At 46.5% G+C, this 18,394-nt stretch overlaps 1 protein-coding gene across 5 annotated transcripts in view; it reads left to right on the forward strand.

The window, feature by feature from the left end:
• TAOK3 (TAO kinase 3) overlaps window positions 1–18,394 on the forward strand; it is a 285,404-nt gene that overhangs the window by 89,154 nt on the left and 177,856 nt on the right. For all 5 annotated transcript variants that reach the window (XM_073559574.1, XM_073559568.1, XM_073559579.1 and 2 more), the window contains 4 exons: window positions 6,465–6,661; window positions 7,088–7,159; window positions 7,235–7,336; window positions 15,996–16,041. In XM_073559574.1, the coding sequence (XP_073415675.1) occupies window positions 6,542–6,661; window positions 7,088–7,159; window positions 7,235–7,336; window positions 15,996–16,041 (340 nt within the window). In that variant the 5' untranslated portion in view covers window positions 6,465–6,541. The remainder of the gene's footprint in view (window positions 1–6,464; window positions 6,662–7,087; window positions 7,160–7,234; window positions 7,337–15,995; window positions 16,042–18,394) is intronic.

The following is an 18,394-nucleotide window of genomic DNA, read 5'->3' on the forward strand; positions in this document are numbered from 1 at the left end:
CATCAAATAAATGGTTAATAGATTGTGGGGCCTCCAATTTAATCAAATTGACACACCGAGATCATGATTGTGTGGTCCTGATGCTTGCCATAGCAGTTCATGGCCAAATAGCGGCCTTAGAGTCTCCCGGCTAGAGCGATCAGTTCAGAAGTTAGCGACATTTAGGTGATACACTTTTTCATTCCTGCTTTACCACATTGCATTAATTCCTGAAAATGACCTGAAGGGTTAATACACTACCTGACAGTGTTCAATATGTCAGGGGGTGCTGATTTTAAAATGGTATCGCTTTTGGGGTATTCCAATACATAGCACCCCCAAAGTCACTTCAAACCTGAATAGGTCCATCAAAAAAATATATTATGTAAATAACCTTGAAAAAATGAAAAATTACTGCTACATTTTTAAACCTCCTAAAAGGCTAACAAAATAAATTTAGCGTTTTAAAAATGGTGCTGATGTAAGGCAGACATGTGGGAAATGTTAATGTTTTTGTGTGGTATGACTATCTGGATTAAAGGGATAATCATTCAAAGTTTTAAAAATTGCATTTTCCAGGACGTCCCTCCTAATTGCACGAGGGAGGATGTCCCTCGCCTCCTTGCAGGGACAGGAAGAGCACACAAGAGGTTAAAAACAGTCTCCACCCCCATTCACTCAGTGTTTCTTCCTGTCCCTGCATGGAGGGACGCACAAGAGGAAAGAGGAGTCGGATTACTGGAGGGGTCCAGGGGGATCGGGCGGCCCTGCCAATCCTTCCTCCTGTGAAGCGGCCCCGGCGCTGAAACCCTCCTGGGTGGGGGTCCCTCAGCCACAGAGACCAGGGGAGGACAAGTCCCCTGGGTAGAGCTGCTTCCTCCCGCAGCGGAGGCTCTCAGCTCAGACGCTGGCAGCAGCGCGGGGACCGGAAGTCGTGTGCAGAGACCGCGACGCACTTCCGGTGAGGTCAGAGCGCCGGAAATACAGGCCGCCGACGGGCGCTCTGAAGGAGCAGAGCGCGGTATCAGCGAGACGGGCAGTACCCTCCTGTCCTGACCTCGCAGAGGCTCTCAACAGCGATGGAGAACCAGGGCAGAATCGACCCGGATGGGGAAAGTGCGCATAGCGCAGACCAACCGACTGAAACACGGAAGGCCCAGATCAGAGCCTGACTGTCCCTCTCTTGCACTATGCAGGAAAAGGCACAACCGACAGCGCCCATTCCCACAACCAAACAGGTGGAGAAAGACCCAGGGAAGCCCAGTAAGTGTCCCGTATGCAGAGTTAAGCTCCCCAGCAAACACAAGAAGTTGCTGTGTGACACTTGTATGGCCAAAGTAATGAAAGGCGAACAGCCGTCCATCCTATCGGAGATGAGATCGCTGATTCGAGAGGAGGTCCAGGCTTCCGTGGCCACCTTGTCCCAGCCACAGCCAGCCAGTGCTAAGGGAACCAGACAGGAGATGGAGGAAGGTTCCTACTCCTCAGAGTCGGATCAGGAAGAAGGTGAGCTGGGCACTAGCGAACCGGAGTATGGGAAAAGATACCTCTTTTCCTCGAATGATACAGACAATCTGGTTCAGGCGGTCAGAGACACAATGCAGATTGAGGAGGTCCAGAAACCTCAGTCCAGGCAGGACATGATGTTCGGGGGCCTTAAGGCGCAGAGGAAAGTAGTATTTCCAGTGAACGACCATGTGCGAGCTATGGTCCTGGAGGAATGGGAGGAGGCTGAAAAACGTCTCGTGATATCCCGGTACTTTAAGAGATGGCTCCCCTTTGACCCTGAGGACATTAAAGAATGGGAGGTAGTTCCCAAGATTGATGTTCCTGTGGCAAAAGTAGCCAAGAAAACGACGATCCCTTTTTGAGGACACGTCTAGTCTGAGGGACCCCATGGATAGGAAGGCAGATAGAGGAATATTTAACTAATAAAACCGCAAGGGAGGAAATTATAGATTCTCTTCCGATCATGAAGTCAGCCACAGCCTTCCTAGCCCATGCATCGGCGGAATCTGTTAGAATTGCCGCCCAGAATGGCTCTTTAACCAGATGGCTCTGCGTGCCGAATTTGACAAAGACCTGGACGGGGGACGAAGCCTCTATAAACAATCTGTGCTCTTCCCTTCTCTGGGTTAAAAGTCTTTGGCCCAGCATTGGATGATATATTAGAAAAAGCATCCGATGTGAAGAAAGGGTTCCCTGAGGAAAGGAAACCGAGGGACCAGCTCTTTTGGAGACCCGGGGGATATAGAAGGCAGCAGTACTATAGGTACCAGGGGAGCTCTCAGAGGGGTTCCTACGGTAGCACCCACTCTAGAGCTGGAAGATCTAGAGGGCCCCCCCCTTCTGGATCACGTACTAGATACAGGAGAACATGACTATATACCAACATAGGGGGTCGACTCAGAGAATTCAGTTCCCAGTGGTCTCAGATCACAAAAAATCAGTGGGTACTGAGGACAATAGCAGAGGGTTACCAAATAGAATTTTCATCCCCTCCCCCCGAAAGGTACATTTCTCCCCGCAGGATAAAAGACTACTCCCATATGTGGGTCGACGTGACAGAACTGGCAAACTTAGGGGTGGTAATTCCGGTTCCCCGGGCAGAAATTGGGGCGGGCCACTATTCGTCCCTATTTGCCGTCGCAAAGCCATCCGGAGAATCCCGTACCATTATAAATCTGAAACCCTTAAATGCCTGGGTCACGTACAAAAAATTCCAAATGGAGTCAATCAGATCCACAGTCCATTTGATAGACAAGAATGCCCTGATGTGTACCCTGGACCTGAAAAGTGCCTACTATCAGATGCCAATTCACCCAATGTCAGAGATTCCTGAGGTTTGCAGTAAGACTTCAGAATCGGACCTGCCACTTTCAATTTCAGTGTCTTCCTTTTGGTCTGGCCTCGGCACCTCGAGTCTTTACGAAGCTAATCACGGAAGTGGTGGCATTCCTAAGAAATCGCGGAATAATCATCATTCCATACCTAGACGACTTCCTCCTGGTGGCAAGATCGGCAGAAGAACTACGGCGACACGAGAAGACAATAGAGGTTCTAGAGTTTCTGGGCTGGATCATAAACAAAGAAAAATCGAACCTAGTACCAGAAAGATTTTTTTTTTTGGGGGGTACTACTGGATTCCAGAAGCAGAACTTCCTTCTTACCGCCAGAAAAACAGACAAGGATACGGGACAGCATGAAGGAACTTCAAAAGGGCCGCGTTTCCATCAGAATAGCCATGCGCGCTCTGGGCCTCATGACATCTTCCACCCCCTGTGTCCAATGGGCACAGTTCCATGCGAGAACCCTTCAAATAGAAGTACTGGCCGCCTGGGATCGTCACCAGACCTCCCTAGACAAGAAAATGGCCTGGTCTCCAGCAGTAAAAGATCCCTGGTGTGGTGGATGCAGCGACAAAACCTAAGGAAAGGTGTCCCCTGGATCACCTCCCCATGCGTCATAATCACTACGGACGCCAGCAAATGGGGCTGGGGGGCTCATCTAGAAGGCAGAGTTCTTCAGGGAGAATGGCTGGCAAACATGCGGGCCACCTCCTCCAACTACAAGGAACTTTACGCCACATGGGAGGCCCTAAGAAGAAATCAGGACAAACTAAGAAATCAACACGTCAAGATTTTATCGGACAATGTGACGGCGGTTTCCTTCCTCCGGCATCAAGGAGGAACAAGGCATTGGGCACTCCAGGACCTGGCAAAAAAGATCTTTTCCTGGGCAGAAAATATGCTTCTGTCAGTAACAGCCGTCCATCTCGAAGGGTCGCAAAACACAGTGGCAGAATATTTAAGCAGGCAGAAGATCTGTCCCACTGAGTGGGAGCTGAACACAGAGCTCTTTCAGAACTTGTGCCAGCGCTGGGGAAGACCGCAGATAGACCTCTTCGCAACCAGAAGAATATGAAGATGTACAGGTTTTTCTCTCTGAATTCGTTGGACAATCCAGAAGGGGTAGACGCCCTAAGCCAAATGTGGGGGCAGACTCTCTCATATGCATTTCCCCTGATAGTTCTCATTCCAGCCATCTTCAGGAAGATTCAGGAGGATCAGGCAAGAGTGTTACTGATAGTGCCTTATTGGCCGAAAAGGAGCTGGTTTCCACGATAGTGCCTTATTGGCCGAAAAGGAGCTGGTTTCCACTTCTGGGGATTATGGCAGAAGATCGAACATTCCTGCTTCCACAGAGGGAAGATGACATTCACCAAGGGCCAGTGCTTCACCAAGATCCAGGGAGACTTCACCTGTCGGCCTGGATCCTGAACGGCAGGTCCTGAGGGCTCGAGGCCTGTCAGACCAGGTCATATCGACTATTCAGGCCAGCAGAAAACCCGTAACTTCTGCGATATACCACAAAATTTGGAAAAGATTCTGTCTAGATTGTGGCAGGCCTGACTCAGCGGAAGGAAAGCCAGACATTCTAAAGATACTGGATTTTCTTCAGGCAGGCTTTAATAAAGGACTTAGGCCTAGCACGCTGAAGGTCCAGATGTCGGCATTTAAGCGCCTTTCTGGACTACCCCTTGGCCTCCCATCCCTGGGTAATAAGATTTATCAGGGCAACTCAGAGGTTACGTCCCACAGTCAGGAGGTCAGTCCCCCCATAGGATCTTAGTTTTGTCCTGCGGTCCCTTTGCTCAGATCCCTTTATCCAGAGTCAGGAGATGCCCATCTCACATCGAACCATGAAGGTAGCATTCTTAGTGGCGATCACCACTGCAAAACTGTTAAGTGAGGTACAGGTGCTATCTATCCTAGACGCACATCTACGAATCTGGGAGGATCGAATAATCATGAGATTAGACCCCACCTTTTTGCCCAAAGTTGCGTCAGTCCAAAACTTAAACCAGGAAATAATTTTACCTTTTTGTGAGAACCCCTCAAATGACAAAGAAAAGGCCCTGCACGAATTAGACGTACGCCAGGCAGTTATTGATTACATTAGGGCCATGCAGGGTTGGAGACAGGACCATAACCTATTTTTACTCTTTGGGGGAAAAACAAAGGGAGAAAAGCCTCAAAAGCTTCCATCGCGAGATGGATAACCTCGCTAATCAGTTTAGCCTATGTCTCTCAGGGGGTTCCTCCCCCAGAAGGGTTAAAAGCTCAATCAACACGAGCTTTATCAGTTTCCTGGGTGGAAAGAGCAGGGGCTTCAGTAAACCAAATCTGTAGGGCCGCAACCTGGTCCAGGTTGGACACATTCTGTAAGCATTACAAATTAGATGTGTTATCTAACCAACAGACTGCTTTCGGGAGAATGGTTCTCCAGGCAGTCATCCCACCCTAAGGGGATACTTTGGTATTCTCCCTGGTGCTGTCAGGAGGGTCGTCCTGGAAAATAGGCATTAGACCTACCGGTAATTATGTTTCCAGGAGTCCATCCTGACAGCATGGATAGTTCCCTTCCCGAAATAATGTCATATGTCGTAATATGATTCTATAAATAGTGTTCAGTTGCATCATCCACGGTGTGGTACTTGGAAAAACACTGAGGGAATGGGGGTGTAGACTGTTTTTAACCTTGTGTACTCTTCCTGTCCCTGCAAGGAGTCGAGGGATGTCCTCCCTGGTGCTGTCAGGATGGACTCCTGGAAACCTAATTACCAGTTGGTCTAATGCCTATATATTATTTTTTTTTTTTTTTTTTTTTTTTTTTTACATTTTTGTCAAGTTTCTGATATTTTTTATAAATCAACACAAAACATATTGACCGAAATTTACCATAATTATAATGTGCAACAAAAAAAAAATCAAAATCAATGGGATTTGTTGAAGCGTTCAAGAGTTGTCACCACATGGTGACATTGGTCAGAATTTAAAAAATTGGCCCCGTCACTAAGGGGTTAAACAGATATGGATGGTGCCAAAGCTGATCGTGGCTTATGCAGCTAGTTGTCAGCTATGCATGTATGGGGCGTTATTCTCTTATGTCTCAGGTCAGTAAAAAGATTTTAAAATCATTTTTCAAGCTGGTGTTATAAAGTATTCTAATTTACTGAGATAACTTTTGGGTTTTCATTGGGTGTAAGCCATAATCATCAGCATTAGCAGAAATAAACACTTGAAATAGATCACTCTGTAATGACTCTATATAATATGAGATTTACTTTTTGTATTGAAGAACTGAAATTAACTTTTTGATATTCTAATTTTGTGAGAAGCACCTGTATATATCCGGTGAACAAGTGTTTTGTGATTGGCAGCCTGTTTACACTGAAAGATAATCATGAAGCCGACTATTTTAAAGAACCCTCATTCTGGGCTCGGATGTGTGCGATCTGGTCAGTCTGCTGTATATGTGGGGAATTTGACACAATGTTTAGGTCCAGGTGGAAAATCACTTGCGCGTTGGCTTAAGAAGTAAATAATCTTGAGTATATAGTTGAAGATGACAAGTGGGTAGATGGTTGTAGCCTTACATGGCATACATTCAGGTGCTAATTCTCATGTGACTTTCTCTTTTAGGTACTGGCCTTCATGCCAGATGTAGCATGATCCAAACTAGGGGCTGAAAGGATAAGTGACATTACTATCCATCCAAAATGAAGAAGGGGCTGCTGAAGGATCCAGACATAGCGGACCTCTTTTGCAAAGATGATCCAGAGACCCTATTTGTCGATCTGCATGAGATCGGACATGGCAGCTTTGGAGCAGTGTACTTTGTAAGGAGATTTTCCATAATTAGATGGTATATCATAGAACGCCGTGGTGTTGTAGTCCTTCTCCTCCAAAGCTTAACTATGTAGGACTGATGGTGCGGGATATTAATAAATTGCTGAAATAATTTGGTCTATTCTGTACACACTAACATTCACATCACTCCGTGTGAACAGATACTTAGTATTTCCAGAACTTGTGAGCTGCGATGACAAGAAATGGCTAGGAGTAATCTCCCATTTACTATTTGCATGTATCAATTCAGATAGACAAAACATTGATTACATCACGATTTCCATCGTTTCTAGCTAATTGTTCATGCCTGTTATTTTATGAAGAAAGTCATTGATACTTTTGTTATACACTTTATGGAGATATTGTACGTGGTGCTGACTGTAATATATATATTTTATTATATTTTTTTAATCTAGGCTACAAACTCCACAACAAATGAAGTGGTGGCTGTTAAAAAGATGTCCTACAGTGGGAAGCAGATGAATGAGGTATGCACCAGTCCTACAGATCTCCTCCACATGTTGTGAGAATGGTAACTTGACATGACGTTTACTGTCTCCCAGAAATGGCAGGACATACTGAAGGAAGTCAGGTTTTTACAGCAGCTGAAACACCCGAATACAATAGAATACAAGGGGTGCTACTTAAAAGATCACACCGCATGGGTAAGTAATGGGGGGAATAATGTAAAACTTGCTGCTAGGTTTGCCATGCAGTAGTGAATTTATGGAAATCACAAGTTGGGACGCTGTGTAAAATATAAAGAAATCTAGAATGCAATGATTGGGAAATATCTCATGGCCATATGCTATTGACAACAGAACATATAACACAGATCAGAAGGAGAAAGTTTTCTTTTTCAAATTAAATGGAAAAATATCTTGAAATTTATGGCAGTGACACATCTCATAAAAGTTGGAACAGGACCTTGACTACCATTGTGTAGCATCCCCTCATCACAGTAGTTTAATATCTGAGAAATGTAGAGACCAATTGCTGGAGTTTTGATAGGGGAATGTTGTCTCATTCTTATGTGATGTGATATTCTAGCTTCTCAACTCTCTGGGGTCATTTTTGGTGGGTTTTTTGTTTCATAGAATCCCAAATGTTCATCATCTGAACTCTTCTGTCTGTGAAGCCATGCTGTTGTGAAGGATGCTGTATGTGGTTTAGCATTATATTGCTGAAGTATGCAAGACCTTTATTGAAATAGATATTGTGTGGATGGGACCTTTTGTTCTAAAACAGGGGTCTCAAACATGCGAGCTGCGTATGGCCCCCGAGGCTCAATTGTGCAGCCCCCATATTCCTGAACTCATGAGAGAATCATGCCCAGAGATTCAGGGGACCACCAATGCTAGCACTTGGTTTCAGTTGAAAACATGACAGAGGAGGAAAATTAAATTGAATTGCATTTCAGCCAGCCATCGTCTAATCAGAGCTCTGCAGCTGATGCTGTGCCAGTCTCAGCTGTACATGACGCCACTTCCATGTGCCTCTCCAGCTGAGGAAGATATAGAGGATGCTGTTGTCCAAGGGAGCGAGGTTGAGTTAGAAGAATTTTTTTTTTTTGTGTACAGTTGAGAGTTTGCCCTTTCCTTACTTTCTATTCTTTTGCATGTTTGTCAAACTTAAATGTTTCAGATCACCAAACAAATTTAAATATCAGACCAAGCTAACACAAGTCAACACAAAATGCAGTTTTTAAATGAAGATATTTTTAATGAAAAAAGAAATCCAAACCTTAAGGGCCCTGTGAAAAAGTGATTGCCGCCCTCCTTTAAAACCTAAATTAACTGTGGTTTATCACATCTTTGGGATGCTGAGATCAAATTCCCTAGCCACCCCCAAGCCTGCCACACCTGTTTTCAATCAAGAAATCACTTAACTAGGACCTGCCTAACAAATTGAAGTAGACCGAAAGATCCTCAAAAGCTAGCCCTGATGCCGTGATCCAAAGAAATTTTGGAACAAAAATGAGAAACAAAGTAATTGAGATCTGTCTGGAGAAGGTTATAAAGCCATTTATCAAGCTTTGGGACTCAAGGAAACCACAGTGAGACCCATTATCCACAATTGCAAAAACATGAAACCCTGGTGAACCGTCCCAGGAGTGGCAGACCAACCAAAATTACCCCAAGAGCGCAGTGACAACTCATCCAGTAGGTCACAAAGGACCCCACAGCAAGTTCCAAAAAACTGCAGGCCTCGCTTGCATCCATTGAGATCCTTGTTCATGACTCCTCCATAAGAAAGAGACTGGGCAAAAATGGCCTGCATGGCAGAGTTCCATGATGAAAACCACTGTTGAGCAATAAGAACCTAAAGCTCCTCTCAGTTTTGCCAGAAAACACCTTGATAATCCCCAAGACCTTAGGGAGAATGATCTGTGGACTGACGAGACAACAGATGAACTTTTTGGAAGGTGTATGTCCCATTACATTTGGCGTAGAAGAAACACAGCATTTCCGGAAAGGAACATCGTACTAACAGTAAAATATGCTGGTGGTAGTGTGATGATCTGAGGCTGTTTTGCTGCTTCAGGACCTGGAAGACTTGCCTTGGTAAATGGAACCATGAATTCTGCTGCCTACCAAAAAATTCTATAGGAGAATGTCTGGCCATCTGTTCGTGACCTCAAGCTGAAACACAATTGGGTTATGCAGCCGGACAATGATCCAAAACACACCAGCGATTATACCTCTGAATGGTTTAAGAAAAACTAAATTAAGCCTTTGGTGTGGCCTAGTCAAAGTCCTGACCTTTTAATCCTTTTGAGATGCTGTGGCATGACCTTAAAGGGAACCTGTCACCCCCCGGCATTTTTAAGTAAAAGAGGCGAGCCACCTTGTGCAGCACTAATGCTGCATTCTGTCAAGGTGGCTCTGTTACTTAGCTTCCTTTCCACCGCAGAAATAATCCTTTATAAAATTGTTCAAAAATACCTGAAATTTGACAAGGGAGCAGGTCTTTCCTCCTCTGACAGACGCCTCTCATCCGTCACTCATTTCGTATTTAGCGCCGCCTCCTCAGTTTTCTTTTGAAATGCTGGCGCCTGCAGATCCCGCAGGGACCAACTTTTTACTATTGAGGCTGCCTATGCAGCCTCAATAGTAAAAGAGAGAATGTTAAAAATACTAAAAAAATCGTGATATTCTCACCTTCCGACGTCCCGCGCAGCCTTCCGGGCCTCAGCGTTGCTCCCGCTTTCAGTAATGCCTTGCGAAACCATTGATGACATGAGGTCTCGCATTACTGTAGCCATCTCGCGAGGAATAGGGACCGCTACAGTATCGCGGGACCGTGACATCATCAAAGGACTCGCAAGGCATTACTGGAACGCGAGCATCGCTGAAGCCCGGGAAGGCTGTGCGGGATGCCGGAAGGTGAATATAACCCGATTTTTTTTTTTTTTAATTTTACACAGGGGTACCATACCTAGGGCCTGGAGGACAGTCTCCTCTCCTCCAGGCCCTGGGTACCATCCGCACATGAGCTGCTCACTTTGCGCATGGTGGGCATAGCCACATGCGGGAAGTAAGCGGATGTCATGCATTCCTATGGGTGCGGAATCGCAGCAATTCTTTGCAGAATCGCGGCGATTCCGCAAAAAGAATGAGCATGCTGCGATTTTTTCTGTGATGCTATTCCGCCTCGGAAAAAAAGCATCATTAGCACAGCATGTGCAGAATGCCATAGGAATGCATGGGGTGCGTTCAGTATGAGTTTTTTTAAGCGTTTTTGTGCCGAAATCGCGGCAAAAACGCTTAAACGTAACGTGGGCACACAGCCTGAGGGTAGAGCAAAGTACTGCAGTGCCCAGGTGCTGGGAAAGGTCAGAGCGCCTTTACAAATTTTTGTATTCTTATTTTGTTTACATTTCATGTAGCAACCTGACTTTTTTGCCATTGGGGTTCTAAAATATAAATGTCTAATATCTTAATTTGTAATTTTTTTTTTTTTATTTTTTTTTAAAGTATCCCACTAATAAGTGTGAGGCAGCATCCCGATTTACAGATCAGACTAGTGCAACTATATGGTATCCAGCTATTGCACCTGTCTGCTATGCGGATGAGCATATGGAGCTAGTCACTTTGCAGTGTGTGAATATTACTTGTTCAGTGAGTTCAGTGCTGGTTTGTACTTGGCTTTAGGGAGAGCTGGTTGTTTCCTTTTGTTTATTTTCACTGGGTTACAACAACAGTTATCTAATGTGTGGCTACTTTAGGAAAGTAGAGAGAAATAAATGCTATACATAGTACAGTATCCAAATGGACAGAATTGAGGAACAGAGCTAACCTTGGGTTTAAAGAAATGAGTCAGTAAAGAGAAAATTTTATTTCATTTTTAATTGGTGTCAAAATTAAACTGGAACTTACATATTGAGCGAAAATCCTTAACACATGCATGAGAAAATACTTGGCTATTGGTGCATTGAAAACCTCAAGTTTAGTAACCAGAGCCAGGCAGCTGCTGACAAAGCAAACTGGATTTCCAGGTCACCACCTGACAGCACATTGGAGGACGTCCTTCTCATCCGTAGTGCGACAGGAAACCACGAGAGTTTAAAAGGATCCTCCCTTTCCCATCTCTGTGTTTTTCCTGTCCCACTGCGGATAGGAACGACGAGAGAAGATCCGGCCATTCCATGCAGATGGTTAGCATCGGGGGGCCCAGCCTCACCCTTCCTAACTGCTGAGATCTGCAGCTGACACCCGATGGAGGGTCCCTCAGCTTCTACGGTGTAGCGCTGCTCCCGGACGCCGGGTCGCTTCCTCCTGACGGGGGCTCTCGACCCTGGATGCCACCGCCGCTGGGGGTTTCAGAGCCCACAAGCAGTCCTCCTACAGGAGATTACCGCCGGGTGGAGCCGTTGTGTCCGGTGGAGCCGCTATGCCCGGAGGCAGGAGCGCGCAGTAGCAGGCGCGCGTCAGAGTCCGGGGGCGCCCCGGGGCCGGCCTCCCCACCGGTGGAGGACGCGCAGGCCAGGGCGCGCGTCAGAGACCGGGGGGCTCGTCACTTCCGGTCGGATGCATCACTTCCGGCTGCGTCGCCGCTAGGACACCTCAGGCAGCGACTGTCCGGTACCAAGCACACCGCGGCGGCATAGGCCCATCAGGGAGAAGGGCAGGTGTCTGGAGGCTGTATTGGCAGCGCAACAGAGGCGGTATGCAGCTCTGCTCCACAGGGCAGGCGGCAGGAGGGGCCTGTCACCGCTTACAGGTCTGTGTCTCCACAGTGGCAGCAGACAGCAGCGGTTTCCATCTCCACCAGGAAGATGGAGGACCAGGCGAAGACTGAGGCAGGAGCAGAGTGCCAGGGTCACGTGAGTAACCTCTGAAGAGGTCACTGCAGAGCCCCGTAAGGATAGACCCCATATTTTATATGTTCTAGGGGGTGGAACCTCTACCTCTGAGAAAAAGGAGCCTAAGCGGAATGATAAGAAGTGTCCGGTTTGCTCTAAGAAGCTAAAGGACACGTGGCAGAAGACCCTCTGTGACGCATGTGCAAGGCGTATAATGGGGGAAGAGCCGGCTACTTTTATGTCCAATATGAGGGCGATAATTAGGGAAGAAGTGCAAGCCTCGGTATCCGGCCTAGCCACTTCCCAGATCCAGCAGGCGAGCCCCCAGTCATCCAGGAAAAGACAGAGGGAGTCTGATACATCATCTGAAGGCATTCTGTCCGACTCAGACGCAGAGGAAGATGAGATTAGAGAACACCCAGAAAGGGGGAGAAAATACCTGTTTTCGTCTGGGGATACAGACGAACTATTGGGAGCTGTGCGGCAGACTATGCAAATTGAGGAACCCCCTTCTTCCCTCTCAATACAGGACGAAATGTTCGGGGGTTTACGCTCCCAGACTTCAATGGTCTTCCCAGTAAACACCCACATACGGGCGATGATACTGGAGGAGTAGGAGGAGGCAGAGAAAAGGTTAACTATTCCCAGGGACTTTAGGTCGCGTCTGCCGTTCGACCCTGAGGAGATTAAAGTCTGGGAGGAGATCCCCCAAAATTGACATTCCCGTAGCTAAAGTATCAAAGAAGACGGCAATTCCGTTCGAGGATTCCTCAAGTTTGAAGGAACCCCTAGATCGGAAGGCAGACGGGCTCTTAAAAAGAGCCTGGGAAAGCTCAGCAGCGGTCATAAAGACAATTATAGCCGCGACATCGGTAGCACGCTCCATGCATCTGTGGATAGATGACCTAGAGGAGCATCTGTCAGAACCCCGAGGGAAACCATCCTAAAGTCACTCCCCTTACTTAAATTAGCTACGGGGTTCTTGGCCGACGCCTCAGCAGAATCAGTAAGGTTCTCGGCCAGAAGCCAGCCCCTGTCCAACACAGCCAGAAGGGCTATCTGGCTTAAGAGTTGGACAGGTGACATGCAGTCTAAAAATAAACTCTGCTCAATTCCTTTCTCGGGGGGGGGGGGCGCGGCAGAGTCTTCGGGCCTGTGCTCGACGACATTTTAGAGAAAGCATCGGATGAAAAAAAGGGGTTCCCTGAGGAGAAACGTAAAAGATACCAGCTCTTTCGTAGACCCCGTTACAACCAGAGAGCGGACTACAGGGGGAAAGGGAAGTCGGGTCGATGGAGCTACGCCAAAGGAGGCGAGGGTAGAAATAGGAATAGAGAACATCTTTTCTGGCCCAGGGTCCAGCTCCCGGAAAAAATGACGCCACCAGAGTAGGGGGGCGACTGCTCAAATTCTCGGGAGAATGGCAGAAAGTCACCTCCAGCCCCTGGGTATTACAGGTCATCTTGAAGGGGTACAAAATAGAATTCAACTCCCTGCCCCCGAACAGATTTCTAGTGACCAGTTCACGTCTCCGTTCAGCTTCCCCCATGTGGTTGGACATCCAAGACCTCCTGGACATGGAAGCAATTACTCCGGTTCCCGCCCAGGAGGAAGGCAGAGGACACTACTCGAGCCTCTTTGCAATAAAAAAAACCCTCAGGGGAAACCCAAACCATAATAAACCTCAAACCTCTAAACAAATGGGTATCTTACAGGCGCTTCAAAATTGAATCGATAAGATCCACGATTCCTCTTCTGGGGAAGGACGTGGTAATGTGCACGTTGGATCTAAAAAACATATTATCATGTCCCTATCCACTCGGATCACCAAAGATACCTCAGGATCGCGGTCGAAAGAAACGGCACAATATACCACTATCAGTTTCGTTGCCTACCCTTCGGCCTAGCATCAGCCCCGAGGGTCTTCACGAAAGTGATAGAGGTAGTTGCCTACCTAAGGGCCCGAAATATCATGGTGGTCCCATATTTAGACAACTTCCTAATTATAGCTGATTCAGCAACCCAGCTCAGGATCGACTGTCAATCCTCAATCTCCACGCTGCAGAGTTTAGGATGGATAATAAATTGGTCAAAATCAGATCTCATACCCAAGCCCAGAGTAAAATTCTTGGGGGTCATGTTAGACACAGAAAGAAGGATGTCGTATCTACCAGCCGAGAAACAGACTTCAATGCCGAAGAAGATTCGTCAGTTTCAAAGAATCTGGCTTCGGTCAGAGATGCAGTGAGGATCCTGGGGCTGATGACTTCTTGCATTTCCTGTGTCAGATGGAGTCAGTTCCACTCCCGCGACCTCCAACACACAGTCCTAGTGTCCTGGGACAGAATGCAGACTTCTCCGGACAGCAAAATAATGTTAACCCTCCGGGCCAGAAGATCGCTACTATGGTGGACCATTCCGAGAAACCTAAAAAGGGGTGTCTCATGGGTTCAGTCCCTGGAGGTTGTAGTGATGACGGACGCAAGTCTATTCGGCTGGGGTGGACACGTCGCAGGAAAGTATTACCACGGGCGATGGAGTCCGGAAGACAGCAAAAGATCCTCCAACATCAGAGAATTACATGCGGTCTGGAAAGTGCTGCTTGTCGCCAGGTCTCACGTGAAGAACAAACATGTCAAAGTCTTGTCAGACAACACCACAACAGTGGCCTTTCTCCGTCATCAGGGCGGACCAAGACATCCCACACTTCACGCCTTAGCAGATCAGATTTTCAGATGGGCAGCGAGGGAAGTCCTCTCAATCTCGGCCGTGCATCTGGAGGGCTCCCGGAACCAGATCGCAGACTTCCTCAGCAGGAGAAGGGTAACTGCAATGGACTGGGAGCTCAATGACGAAGTGTTCAGCAGCCTGTGCGATCGTTGGGGAAAACCAACGGTCGACCTGTTCGCGGACAAAGAGAACGCAAAACTCAAGACCTTCTACTCGCTGAACCCCCTGGGAAATCCGGCAGGAATAGATGCCCTATCACAATCTTGGAGCAGGGGACTGTTGTACGCCTTCCCACCCCTAGCCCTCATTCCACGGGTCCTCAAAGATCTGCGAGGACAGAGCCAGCGTTATATTGGTAGTTCCCTACTGGCCAAGAGGAAGTTGGTTTCCCCTACTCAGGAAGCTAGCGGGCGAGGAACCCATTTCCCTACCAAGAAGGAAAGACCGCCATCAAGGTCCGGTTCTACATTAAAAACCGGAAGCCTTCCAGTTGTCAGCCTGGATCCTGAGCGGCTGTTCATAAGGGCAAGGGGTCTATCGGACAAAGTCATTTCTATCCTACGAGCAAGTAGAAAACCCGTGACCGCAGCAATATATAACAAAATCTGGAAAAAATTCTGCAGCTTTTGTGGGGAGGAGACAGTCGGAACTGACCAGCCCGACATCCCGAAAATACTTGACTTCTTGCAGGAAGGGTTCAGGAAAGGCCTTAGACCCAGTACTCTGAGAGTACAGGTATCAGCCTTGAGCGTGTTCTATGACACAGCCCTATCATCACACCCATGGGTAGCCCGGTTCTTGAGAGCGGTGCAAAAGCTTAAACCCCTAATTAGGAACAGCATACCACCTTGGGACCTTAACCTAGTCCTCAATACGCTATGCAAGCAGCCATAGGGTGGTCTTCATCACTACATACAGTATATCAAAGATCAGACTGTGCAAATGTTTACCTTCTGGATCTTGGAAATGGTCATTCATGATGATGCCTGAAGGAAGAAAGTATTAAATGGGGGGTTCCTTGCCATGAGAACAGTAAGATTTCTTTAATGTAAGAGTTATTGAATGCTGCGGTGGTTAATTTGTAGTAAAGGTTTTGAAACTGATCTGGATGTATTCCTTTAATGGTATTACAGGCTTATTACAAGAATATATGTCATAGGGGACTGGGGATTGATTTTGATACTTAGACATCGGGACATAGACTTTTTTTTTTTTTTTTTTGTTACTGTGGTGCTTTATTTGTGTTATTTCTTACCTATTTGTTTTAATACTCATTTCTTTCTTTTCAGCTGGTAATGGAATACTGCCTGGGATCTGCATCAGATTTGCTAGAGGGTAAGAAGAATGTGACATTTCTTTTCAAGACCAAGGAGTTTATCGTCCTGCACAATTATATTACATATTCAATATATGAGTGCAGTGTTGGCTTTAGAAAATAATTTATCTAACCATTGGCAAGATAAAGTGATGCATTTGTGAACTAACATCATCTATAATAAAAAAAAATAAATTGTGATTAGCTAACATTTAGGCTTAACTTGAGAAAGTCTTTGTGACTACACTGGACTGATCGAGTGTCTAATTTTGTCATTGTAACATGCATCTCACAAATTACAGGTTTTCATTAGGGCTACCACAAATGGTTCTGCAACTATTTCTGCCATACACATGTGTTAATGAATTATTTTGGATATATGTACATGGTGTCTACTAGGAGGCCACTATTTAGACGTTCAGCTGGAGTAAAGGCCCTTTTACATTTAGCGATGCACCAGCGATCCGACCCGGTCAGGATCGCTGGTGCATCGCTAAATGATCGCTAGTGAGCTTTCACACAGAAAGATCTCACAGCGATGCAGCAGCGACGCAGCGGACGATACTCACCTTTCACACACAGCGATCCTGACGTCCTCCCGCCCGCCTCCACGCGTCGCTCGTCGGCGCCAGCAGGAAGCTGACGGCGAGAAATGGAGCCGCCCAATCTCGCGCGATCAGCGATGGACAGCGGGGGAGCCGGTCGGAGGTAAGTATCACACATAGCGATATCGCTATAACGTCACAAAATCAGTGACGTTTTAGCGATACTGCTAGCGATATCGCTATGTGTAAAACCCCCTTAAGTTGAAGTTTTCCCTTCCAGAATTTAATATAAAGCTGTATGTGTGTGACGGTCCAGTGAAGCCCCCACACGGAAATATAGATGCTCTTATTCCAGGTCTGTGCCGTGCTGATATGAATGGAAGGCAGCATGACGCTGGGACCAGCTCCCTCATTGCAGGCATTTATGTTTTACTCTGAAACGCTGCAATGTTTCAGAGAAAAAACACATGACTGAAATGACTTGTCACCGGAATAGATCTGTATCCGTCTCTGCATCATTTACAGATCTTTCCTTATGTGCATCAGTGACTCGTAATCTTAATCTTGTTCCGTGTCCCCATCTAATGTACAGTGGGTACGGAAAGTATTCAGACCCCTTTAAATTTTTCACTTTGTTTCATTGCAGCCATTTGGTAAATTTAAAAAAGTTAATTTTTTTTTCTCATTAATGTACACTCTGTACCCCCCCATCTTGACTGAAAAAGACAGAAATGTAGAAATTTTTGCAAATTTATTAAAAAAGAAAAACTTGATCACATGGCCATAAGTATTCAGACCCTTTGCTCAGACACTGATATGTAAGTCACATGCTGTCCATTTCCTTGTGATCCTCCTTGAGATGGTTCTACTCCTTCATTGGAGTCAAGCTGTGTTTAATTAAACTGATAGGACTTGATTTGTAAAGGCACACACCTGTTTGTATAAGACCTCACAGCTCACAGTGCATGTCAGACCAAATTAGAATCATGAGGTCAAAGGAACTGGCCAAGGAGCTCAAACAGAATTATGGCAAGACACAGATCTGGCCAAGGTTACAAAAGAATTTCTGCAGTACTCAAGGATCCTAAGAGCACAGTGGCCTCCATAATCCTTAAATGGAAGAAATATGGGACCAGCAGAAGTTTTCCCATACCTGGCCATCCAGCCAAACTGAGCAATCGTGAGAGAAGAGCCTTGGGGAGAGAGGTAAAATAGAACCCCAAGGTCACTGTGGCTGAGCTCCACAGATGCAGTAGGGAGATGGAAAAAAGTTCCTCAAAGTCAACTATCACTGCAACCCCCCCCCCAGTCGGGCCTCTATGGCAGAGTGGCTCGACCGAAGGCTCCCCTCAGTGCAAGACATATGAAAGCCTGCATAGAGTTTGCTAAAAACCACATAAAGGACTCCCAGACTATGAGAAATAAGATTCTCTGGTCTAATGAGACGAAGATAGAACTTTTGGGTGATATTTCTAAGCGGTATGTGTGGAGAAAACCAGGCACTGCTCATCACCTGCCCAATACAATCCCAACAGTGAAACGTGGTGGTGGCAGCATCATGCTATGGAGGTGTTTTTCAGCTGCAGGGACAGGGCAACTGGTTTCAATTGAAAGAAACATGAATGCGGCCAAGTACAGAGATATCCTGGATGAAAATCTCTTCCAGAGTGCTCTGGACCTCAGACTTGGCCAAAGGTTCTCCTTTCCTACAAGACAAAGACCCTAAGCACACAGCTAAAATAACAAATGAGTGGTTTCAGAACTACTCTTTGACTATTCTTGACTGGCCCAGCCAGAGCCCTGACCTAAACCCAATTGAGCATCTCTG

This window comes from Dendrobates tinctorius, unplaced genomic scaffold (genome assembly GCF_039654945.1).
Source record: "Dendrobates tinctorius isolate UK_male_01 unplaced genomic scaffold, ASM3965494v1 ptg000003l, whole genome shotgun sequence".
Classification (NCBI taxonomy): Eukaryota; Metazoa; Chordata; class Amphibia; order Anura; family Dendrobatidae; genus Dendrobates; species Dendrobates tinctorius.